This window comes from Phyllostomus hastatus, unplaced genomic scaffold (genome assembly GCF_019186645.2).
Source record: "Phyllostomus hastatus isolate PE091 unplaced genomic scaffold, TTU_PhHast_1.1 phas_contig_81, whole genome shotgun sequence".
Taxonomy (NCBI): domain Eukaryota; kingdom Metazoa; phylum Chordata; class Mammalia; order Chiroptera; family Phyllostomidae; genus Phyllostomus; species Phyllostomus hastatus.
Genome location: NW_025333962.1, coordinates 1,443,298 through 1,454,017, shown reverse-complemented (window position 1 = coordinate 1,454,017; position 10,720 = coordinate 1,443,298). Strand labels below are relative to the sequence as shown.

Below are 10,720 nucleotides of genomic sequence, written 5' to 3'. Positions count from 1 at the left end.
CTCATTGATTTTGATGTATTTTAGTGTTTCTACCTCTTTTTGTTTCACCTCTTCCACATCAGCAAAATGTTTCCCTTTGAGGACTTTTTTTTTATCCAGGAAAACAAACAAATAAAAAAGTCACTCAGGTTGTGACTGGGTGAACAGGCAGGGTGGGGCACAGGGGTCATGCCATTTTTGTTTAAAAACTGCTGAACACTCAGTGCAGTGTGGGGCAGGTATGCTCATAAATCGCCCATCAGGAAATGGGCAAACACATTGAAAGAGTTTTCAAAAAAATTCACTTAAGTAGAATGCAGCCTCTCACAACAACCCCAGCTGGTGCACTGATGCAGATGGGTTCCTAAAATACTCACCTAGCAGGGGAAGCATGTACTACAAGGGGACCACCCCCCAGAAGATAATTCTGGTTTTTGGCCCCCCTCAAACGTAAGCCAAATGTAACTCCCCTCTGGTTCTGAGAGTGCACTTTCCCTTTCCACCTAATACTGCATTTCCCTGGCTGAGCTGAGATGGAAGGTGCCTCACCTGAGCAGAGCAGAGGCAGAGGAGACCAGCACAGGTCAGAGCACAGTGGCACAGATGGGGCTGGAGGGGGCAGGGCCCAGGGCTGCCCTACCACCATGCTGGTCTCACAGCTGTGCTGCATGACAAGGGAGCTGTTTGTGCTGAATAAAGTTTCCTTCTTCGCCACACCCTAAACTTGGAATCCCTGTTGGCCTTGAATTGGTGCCAATGACCATTGGTTGACAGCACAACTGGAAGGATGGAACTTCACAGGAACGGGGGTGACCTAAAGGGAGCAAGGCCCTGGAGGCTGGGGATCCTGGGCTCTAGAGAGGTGTTGGCCAGGACCAGCTGCTGATGCTCCCTGGATTGTAGGCGAGGAAATGCCCACTCAGGTTTACACGACCCCACGATGTAATAGGATTGCGCCTTTCACAAGCCATGTTCAGGACTTAGATGTAAAGAAATTAATTCTCCACATTCTACAGACGATATCATCTGGGAATGGGAGATAAACATAAGATCACATGAGGAACCAGGCACTGCACTAGCCTTTATTTCTCACTAGGAAATAAAGGCTAGTGGGGTGCTAGGGGCCACTGGGGCTGAATCCCAACATGCCTTCTGCCCCAGACAGGTAATCCAGATTCTCAGTAACAACCCCGCCCCCTGTAGGCAGCTGGTTCAGCCATGGTCATGTGACCCAGCCTTGGCCCACAGACCAGAGGGGAGTCAGCCTGCCCTTCTGGGAAGGGCAGGAGCCTGCATGTGGCTTGGCCATCCTACCTGGTCAGGGGCACAGGCCCAAGTGGCAGGTGGAGCTCTGGAGCTGTCACACCTGCAGACCTCATCAGGGAGGCTGTACATTTTCTTTGCACTGGCAGCACTCTTCACAGTCAGGGTTCTCTTAAGAGACCCAGAGGCCTTTCTCAGATGGGGCAGTTGGACGCAATGGCCTTCCTCACTGCTGTGAGTGGTCAGGCCCAGGTTGACTAAGGGGTCTAGACCAGACACAGGTGGGCCCAGGACATCCCCTCCTGCAACCCGCCGTCATCCCCTTGAAAACCCGTGGGCCTCCGCCTCTCTGCTAGGCAGAGCAAATATGCAAGTGGACTGTCACAAGTGGGCACTGAGGTTTCACCCCTCCCCCGGTCATTACTGCTCACATTAAGTTGAACCTACAGCACATGTCTCCCTGCCAGAATGTTGACTGAGCTGAGATCCCCCAACCTCCAAACTGTGGTCTTTCACTTCCAGGCAGAACCGACTCTGGGGCGGTAGGACAACTCTGTGTGAAAATGGCAATGAAAAACTGCTGCCTGGAAACCACCCACTTTTTTCCTGTTTTGCCTGACACAGCTCCCAGTCAGGGTGTGTGTGTGTGTGCATGTTTGTGTGTGTGTGGAGGGATGCTTAAGACATAGCAAGAGCCACTCCCCAGAAGCAGTCCGGCAGCCACATTCTGTTCAATCAGCGTTCCCCGGACATACTGCTTACCAAGGCCACTCCTGGCCAGGACTGTCAGTGCGTCTGATGAGACTGCTGCTCCTGCTGTTTGCCAACAGTGGGGGAGGACAGAGCTGCTGTCTTCAGAGGTCCTTTGACAAGGTCACTAGGACCTTACAGCTTCTCATGCTCCACATCCATGTCCCCAGGGGCTGACAGAGTCCAGGCCCATCTCCCAGCTGCTCGGAGCTTGCTTGTCTGCAGGGAACACAGTGAACCCTCCCTGCCCCCGTCTGCATGCAGCCTGCAGTCAGCACAGGGCCTGCCCAAGACTGTAACCTCGTCAAAGGGCAGAAGAACTTCTGCCCTCGTCAAAGGGTGTCTGTATGACCACCAGGGACAGGAATGGCTCTGATAAAGTCTGTGCTGGCATATGTGGCCTGGAAGCCAGAGGTGGAGCACAAAGCTGCACCCCTGCCTTCAGAATAAGGCATCTTCCCAACCAGAGCTGGGAGGGCACAGACGAAGACACTGTTTTTTCTTAATGTCACCACTGTTAGGCACGTATGGTGATTTATGACACCCAAGAGGACCATGAAAAGTCCTCATCTCTTTCTGTACCTCACATCCTTGGGAGGTTTTTCAGGAGGTGGAGGCCCAAACTCGTCTCAAATTGCCCTCACCCCTCCACCACCCTGATGTGCAGCTGTTCTAGATTAAGGTTGCAACTCTAGGCCTTCAGAGACCAGCCTGGTAATGACCCTGAGCAACAGGCAGGGGAGGACATTAGGGAGTGGTGGGGCCTGTGTCAGCAGGAGAGTGCAAGGCAGACCTAAAGACATTCAAGTTCAACTCAAAGCAGACACACATGACACACACAGAACAAATGTTGGAGCTGAGTCAGCCCGTAGTCTTTGGTTTGTGTCTTTGGGATCTAGAATGAATAAGTAAATGAGCAAAGAACCACTGGGGATTTCTGTGCCCACTTTTCACATGGAGGAGGAAGGAAGGGATCAGAGGGGGAGGCAAGCACCAGTGGGTGGAGCAGCATTTTCTATAGGAGGAGGAGGAGAGATATGAGCCATAGAGGTATGAAGAAATAGTTAGGGAGAAAGAGAGGGAAACACGATGTGCAAGAGAAACATCAATCGGTTGCCTCTCACATGCTCCCAACTAAGGATCTGGCCTGCAACCCAGACATGTGCCCTGACTGGCAATCAATCCAGCAATCTTTTAGTTTGCAGAAGGATGTCCAATCCACTGAGACACAGATGTTCATGAAGCTGGGAGAAGCCCATAAGGACCCTGCCCCAGGAGGAGGAACCAGCTGTAAACTTTGATACATGTGTGCCCGACTCACCCACTCTGTCTCACAGGGTGTCATTGTGGGAACTAAAAGATGGACTGGTCAAGATTGGTGGTCTGTCTCCCACTCATGGAGCAGTCTCTATCTGGGTGGAGCCCCAGGAGCTTGGGGGTGATATGGGCAAGAACAGGTCGGGGAGACAAAGCCTTTCCAAAAAAAAATGTCCTAGAACTGGTATTTCAAAGTGTATAGAGAATTCAGTATGTGGGCCCATCAGAACAAATCATGTCTTGTAAAGTGAGTGTTGCTTGCTCCTTCTCGCTTTTCCTTCTGCCCCTCATGGCATCACAGTGAAGGTCCCATCACTTGCATAACACTTGCTCATCAGTTTATGCCTCAGTGCCTTTTGCAGGGAGTAGTATCTAGAATTTGATTTAAAAATTTTTGTTGTCATTTATTTTTGACAGGTACATTTGATTTATGGAGAGATGTTGGCTTTTCACTTATGGTGATGATTTAAAGCATTCTTTAAAAACTTTAGTATGAAGTACTGTGTAAAGAACTAATGATGGTGGTGGGAAGAGGACTGAGGCAATGGCCATAAGCCTGGCAGGGGGGGAGTGAGGTTACAGATCATGACCCATGAAGTCTGTGAGGCTTCTGGCTGGTGTCATTCATCCTTTGAGGAGGATGAAAGCCTGGCAACCACAAGGGGAATGAGTGGATGCCATGGGTTCCAAGATATTGCTGAACCCAACTCTGAGCTGCCTGATTCCCTCAGCCTTCAGGATGCAACCCATGCTGCTTCTTACAGGAAGTCCTCCAGGATGGCTATCTCTGGAATCATCTCCCTTCCCCTACACTGCCCACCATCCACCTTTCTCTGGAACCAGCTGTGATATCAGAGGTCACAAAAGTGGATGCCCATTGGGATGAGGGAAGGGGCCCTATAGCAAGCTGCAGGGTATGTGCCCCATTTAAGGGTTAATCAGAGAAATGGGGGCCAGTGTGGTCACATGTTCCAGTTTTTCAAGAAAAGTCAGAAATCTAAGATCTTATGTGAAATTTCACCATTTTTAATGTGCACAAAATGTTCCCCATGCCTGGGGACTGGACCCTGCCTCAGCACTCCCGGTGACAGGGAGGGAAGGGTGCAGGTGAGGAGGGCCAGCAAGCTGTGGTGCCCGCAAGCCCTGGTCCTGAAAACAAAGGGACCCAGGAGACAGGTCACAGCCAGAGCTCATGTAAGTCATGTGGTTCCCTGTAAGACCCGGCTCTCCCAGCTATCAAGGAGGGGCATGAGTCATCTGGCCCTGCCTGACCAAAGCCAACCCCAGAGGCCTGGACATATAGGTGGGGAACAGTGTGAACAAGAACCTCCATAAGGACAGGTGTCCACCCTCTGGGGAAGTGGGGTAGAAGTCTGGGGTCACATAGCAGAGATGCTGCAACAGACCCATGCCTGGGAGAGGGTTTCAGGCAGGCCCAGGGGGAGAAAGGTCACTGTGTTCGGGGCAGCAGGCCTGGGAGGACAGTGACTCAAGGCTCCAGACCTTGCTGGAGAGGAGGGGCTCTAGCTGTGGATGGGCTTTGACAGCAAACTTGCTCCAGGATGGGGAGCTATGCTGGGATTCTGAGTAGAAAGAGGTGGATGGAGAGTAGAAAGGCTATTTCAGGTCAGGCCTGGGGAACAGCCAAGTCCAGGAAGTTAAATGCCCACGTGGGATTGAGGACAGGTGAGGGCTGCAACCTTCTTGTGCTCTAGGACTCAGGGCCAGGTCTGGTGCAGGTGGCTGTGCGCCCAGGCTGCAATGGAGAGATGAGGAGGCAGACGGAGCGGACAGGGACTTCGGGAAGAAAGCAGCTTAGGGAGGAGGAAAACTTACATCTCTATGGGAGGGTAAAGGCTGACTTTTGGAGTAGCGCCTACAGTGAGTGCACCCTCCTATAAAAGCGTTTCTGAGCCTCTTGGTCTCCACCCCAGGTCTCCGTTATCCCCACCCATCCCTGAGCCCTGTCCTATCCCAGGGGGCAAAGATAGGGCCACGCGGTCCTTGTGCCCCAAAGCTAGCCAGTGGGATCCAGCCCCCTGTCCCCAAAGAGGACTCTCTGGATGACCCAGAGGCCGCGCTCCTCCCAGGTTGCGTGGCCTCGAGGGCACAGAACAAGCCCAGAGAGGCCAGAAACCGGACTCCCCAGGCACTAACCGCGGTGCTTCTCTGCCGCCGCCTCGGGGTGTCTTTGCTTCGCTGAGAGCGAGAGGAGCTAGGTGGGCAGTCTAGAAGGTGAAGTGGAAGGGTGGGGGGGATGGGGGTCGGCGGCGGCGGCCGCCGCCGCGCCCAGAAGCGCCGGGTCACCGCAGGCTGCGCCCGCTGTCCCCGCCCTCCGCGCGCTAGCCTGCGCCCTCCCGCCTCCTCCTTCGCTCCTTCCCTCTCCCCGCCTACCCTCCGCGCTCCCCGCCCTCCCCTCAACGCCTCGCCTCCTCCGCCCCGCGCCCTGCGGTGCGGCAGCTGCAGGCGGCTCCAGCTGCCCCCAGATGTGGACTGGGAGACGCACAGGGAAGTTTCGCGCCGGTTGCGAGTGCGGGGCCCGGGCTGCGGTCCGGCTGCCATGGATCCGCCGGCGGGCGCCTACCGCCGCCTGCTCTGCCTCGCGCTGCTGCTACTGCTGCCGCCGCTTCAGCTGCTGCCGCCAGTGGACGCCGGGCTAGCCGCTGCGGACCCCCCAGGTAGGTGCGGCACGCCCCCACCCCCGCGACCCCCAGAGGTCGGTCTTGCCCCGCGCGCCTAGCCGCCCCCTCCTCAGGTAGCGTCCAGCCGGACTTGGGCAAACTCCGAGCGCCCCGCCCCGGGCCAAGTTGGCCAACTTTGGGCTGGCTTGGTCGCGCAGGGGGCGCCCCCTCGGCGCCCCCGGGCGCCTCGGGCCGCGGGGAGCTTCGAAGACCTCGCGGCTCTCCGGACGCCGAGCGTAGAGGTGCTGGGCCGGGAAAGCCCTGCGGCGAATCTCGCAAAGCCAGCCCCAGCGGGTCCGGGGGAGCCAGGGCCAGGCGGCGCCTCGGCTGGCGTCCAGGGATGCTCGGGAGGAGATGAGTGCCGATCGCGCCGCCTGGGGCCCTGAAGATTGGTTTGGGCTCCCCAAAGGGGATCCCCGAAGATCCGAGGGACCCTGCCCCACCCCTCTGGGGATAGGGGACCGGCAGCGGGCTCAGCGAGAGCTGGACACGAAGGACAGGCCGCCTGTGTCCAGAAGAACCGAGTTCTCTCCGTCCCGGGAGGCCACCGGAAGGGTAGGGGCGCACGGAGAGAGGGTACAATGGGCATGGCTTCGCAGCGGCCCCACGTCCCGTCAAGGACAGTAGGTTCATGGGGGTCAGGAGGGCCGCTGTGACGCGGCGTCCCCTGGGGAACTGTCAGGAGCCCGCGTATCCTTAACCCAGAACAGGGCAAGGAGCAGAACTCTGGGCTTTCAGGATCCCAGAGTGGGACCGCCCGGGGCGGCGGGGCTCCGGAGAGGTAGGCGTGTTAAAGCCCCTTCCCCGGTGGCAGAAAGCCGGGGAGGTGCAGGCTAGTTTCTGGGGGTTGCCTGGAGGAATGCCCCTCCTTTCGCAGTGGGGGCGGGGCTGGGGTTGTGGGGCTCAGCGAGAGACTGGGAGCTCCCAGGTCTTCGCGGCTCTGATGCCCCTTTCTGGTTGCAGGCGGCCCCCTGGGGCACGGAACAGAGCGCATCCTGGCGGTGCCGGTACGTACTGACGCCCAGGGCCGCTTGGTGTCTCAAGTGGTGTCAGTGAGGAGTGCCGAGGCTGGGGTTCGAGCCCGCAGGGCTGTCCCAGTCCAGACCCCGGGCTTCCCTGGAGCCAGCGAGGACCCTGAAGGCCGACTCTTCTACAATGTCACGGTCTTTGGCCGAGACCTGCACCTGCGCCTGCAGCCCAACACCCGCCTTGTGGCTCCCGGGGCCACGGTGGAGTGGCAGGGTGAGTCGGGTGCCACCCGCGTCGAGCCCTTGCTTGGGACCTGCCTCTACACTGGAGACGTGGCCGGCCTGACTGAAGCCTCCTCCGTGGCGCTCAGCAACTGCGACGGGCTGGTGAGTGGGCACTTCTCCCTCTCTTTGTGTCCAAGGCCCTTGCTTGGGCTTCAGAAGCCGGTTACCTGGGTGTCCCCCAGGAGGGAAAGGCCCACACTGAGGACTTTCTCTGCTTAGGGATGTGGGGCATCGACAGAAGGGGGTTGGCTGGACTGAAGGTGCTGGCTGGACAGAAGTCATTTTGATTGGTGGGAGAGGGGTGATTTATACCCCGGAGGCCCAGGGTCTTCAAAAACCCTGATCAAGGGTCTCCTTTCTGCCTGCTGGTACAGGTCTTGGTCTGGCATCCAGTCATCTAGGTGTGTGTATATTTCTGTGTGTACACGTGTGTTTGGAATGTCGCTGTGTACTGACTAGTGTCTGGGTACCTGTGCACCTGTGGGAATGTGGGGATGTGCTTTATGTGTCTTGCGCACATGTGTATATAGGTTTCTGCTCATTTGTGTGCAGCTGAGTGTGTGACCCTGTGCACTTTAGTATGTGTGATGTGGGGGGACACGTGTGCTGGCAGTTGTCTCTTTGTTTCTGTGGATGCCGGTGGTGCCAGCCCAGGGGGAAGGCAGTGGTGCTGAAATGCCCAGTAATGCTGCTGCCTCTGGCTGATGGGGAGCCACTGATTTTTATGCTGTGGTTTCCTGTTGAACTTCAAGTGGTTATTTGAAAAGTCAGTTTTCTCTATTTTGAGCCAAGGGGAACATTAGAAAATATTGGCTCTGGGGCCCTTGGGCAGTCCCTGAAGGGCAGGAGAGAGGCTAGTGGGTTGCCTCTTGAGATTCCCTGGCCCATCCAGTGTGACTGGAGCCCAGGGAAGTCCACCTACTCCTGGGGTCCCAGAGGGACCACTGTTTGTCAGAAGGGCCTTGGAGGAAGCTGGATTGATGCTCAGGGAGGCAGCTGACATTGGTGATGCTCTGTCCACCCACCCAGGGGCCTGGCCCAGGGCGGAAGCCTCTGCAGTGTTCTATTTTGGAGTGGGTATGCGGTGGTCAGGCTGGCTGTGCTGGCCAGACATCTAGGTCGCCCCCTGAGGGTTCCACTCTAATTGCTGCTCAGAAGACTCCTGTTCCAAGGGAGTGGCCGGCCTCACAGCCTGCTGTGTCTGAGCCCCTGTCCTCAGGCTTGTCCTGCTGGCTGCAGAGCTAGCAATTACTCCAGAATCCTGCAACCACTGGTCATCTTTTTATGGAGACACAGGAAATGTCACTTGTTGCTTCAGAAAATCACCGCCTTTGGCTGGCTTTGGTTAGAGCCTGGGCGGATTGCAGACAGCTGTCAGTGCCCTTGGGGGTGATGGGTTAACGTGGTACAGCCCTCTGTACCATTGTCTCTGTGATGTCCCGGGCCTCACGGGTGCATCTCTTTACTCTGGAGGTGAGTTACCTAAATGAAAGGAAAAGGGTGCTGGGGACACTGGGGCAGGGTGGGTGGGCTGGAAGAGGTGACATGGATGTGGTGTCAACACACCACATCCATGGTGGGCCAGCTCCTGTGTACTAGTTAATCCCAGCAGAGAGCATTTCAAGGAGACTTTGTCACTGCATCATTCATTCAGTTCATTCAGTGATTCATTTGTTCAACCAGCACCTCTAGTGCATTTTGTCCACTCCGCTGGTCAGAGATGGGGGCTGGCCCAGTGCCTCCTGGGGCCCACATGCTCAAGGCAGCCGTGTGCTACTTGAAGAATACTTTGCCAGCAGGCAGCCACGCAGACTGGCGATCCTAGCAGAGGGAAGAGGTACCAGGTGTGCCTTGGCCGATCAGGACAGGCATGGTGAGCTGTCAGATGTACTGGACACACATTGGCAGGGCTGGAAAGAAGACTAAAATTGGAAAAGAGGCTGGGCCTCCCTGGACGACCTTGACTGCTGTTGGTAAGAAGTGGCTTAGGGAGAGTGGGGTGGCATCATGGCCTCTCTTTTCTTTCTTGTTGCTGTGTGTGTCTGTTCTGATTTTGTGCCAATTAATTTCTTAGTCCTTAATGCCCCTCTGTGCATCAGTGCCCATGTGCTAAGGGCTTCAATCTTGCAGAGGAATGGTCCTCATGTCCTGTTTACAGCCGGGCATCTGAGGCTCAACCCCTGATGGCAGGAGTCTGGCCTGGTTCTCTCCAGTCCCTTCTTCCCTGGCGCTCCCAAGTCTGATGGGTGAAAGTCACTGAGATGTGATGGCAGGAGTTGTACTTCCTGTGCATGCCCCTCAGTAGGCCTCCCACAGCTAGGTGCATAGCATCCTCCAGCAGCCCTGGCCCTGAACCAACATGCCACACAGAGCCCCTTCCTGTGCAGTTTCTGCTCTTCCTTCATAGGTAGTGAAACACTCCAAGCAGGTATGGTGCAGATCCCCAGGGATCTTGTTAAAATACAGATTCTGACTCTGCATCTCTGGCCCCACTGCAGTTCTGAGCTTCTCAGGGGCTCCTGTGCTGATGCTTCTGACCTCAGACCACACTTTGAGAAGCAGGGCTCTGCAGTCCCATTCTCCACCACAGTTCTGAAGGCTCGAAGGCTCTGAGCAAATAGGGTTCAGTGGACCACAGGTGTGGGAGATGCTGGGTCTTGCGTTCAGCCTGGGAGAATCAAGAAGTCCACAGGCCATCTGAGAAGCTCTGTAATAAAGAAACCTCTTAAATTCTATGAATCCAGCACTGCCAACATAGGTGGGACCGTGGGACCCTGCTCTGAAGAACATGTGGAACTAGCTTTCCTGGACACTGTACAGAGGAGCTGTGGAGCAGGGTTCAGCTGGCCACTGTGGTCTGAGATTAAGTATAGATACTTTGGTGAGATCAGCCTCTCCCAAGAGCCACAGAACCTTTCAGGCCCCTGGATTGGGACATACATGTGCTCATCTATTTGCCGGGCCCCCTGAGTTTATTTCTTTTCTTTAAAGAAAGACAATAGTAAGTAGCTTTGTTCACCATGGACAGCAGTCTCCTAATCTATTTGGTACAAAGGGTCAGGATCCTCTCAGTTATAAGTGACAGAAAACTCTCCAATCAAATTAGTTTAAACAAAAGTGGGAAGTTATTTAGCTCACATAATGCTAAGTGTTCAGGCATGGCTGAACCCAGGTGCTCCACCCAGATCATGAGGATACTTGCTGTCTCTTGCATCCTCCTTCCTGTGTGTTTGTTGGCTTTGTTGTCAGGTGGGATCCTTCTGTGGTGAGTTAGGGGGCCTCAGCAGTGCCAGGCTGACATCTTTTCCTGATTATTCCAGCTGAGTCCTTGTGTCACTCTGGCCAGCCTGAAGTCACATGCTCCCATGAGAATCAGGACAAAAGGTTTTTGAAACCCTATTTGATAAGGAGTGTAACAGGTGCTGCTCCCCCAAATGATATGAGGACAAGACCCTGAGCCTGCCCATGTTCAGATTC

General features: G+C 55.5%; 1 protein-coding gene across 1 annotated transcript in view; it reads left to right on the top strand.

The window, feature by feature from the left end:
- The first annotated feature begins 5,747 nt into the window (after positions 1–5,747).
- The window catches only part of ADAMTS2 (ADAM metallopeptidase with thrombospondin type 1 motif 2), a 253,189-nt gene continuing 248,216 nt past the window's right edge, over positions 5,748–10,720 (top strand). Inside the window, exons 1-2 of the mRNA XM_045850512.1 lie at positions 5,748–5,987; positions 6,954–7,345. Coding sequence (XP_045706468.1) covers positions 5,870–5,987; positions 6,954–7,345 — 510 coding nt within the window. The 5' untranslated portion in view covers positions 5,748–5,869. The remainder of the gene's footprint in view (positions 5,988–6,953; positions 7,346–10,720) is intronic.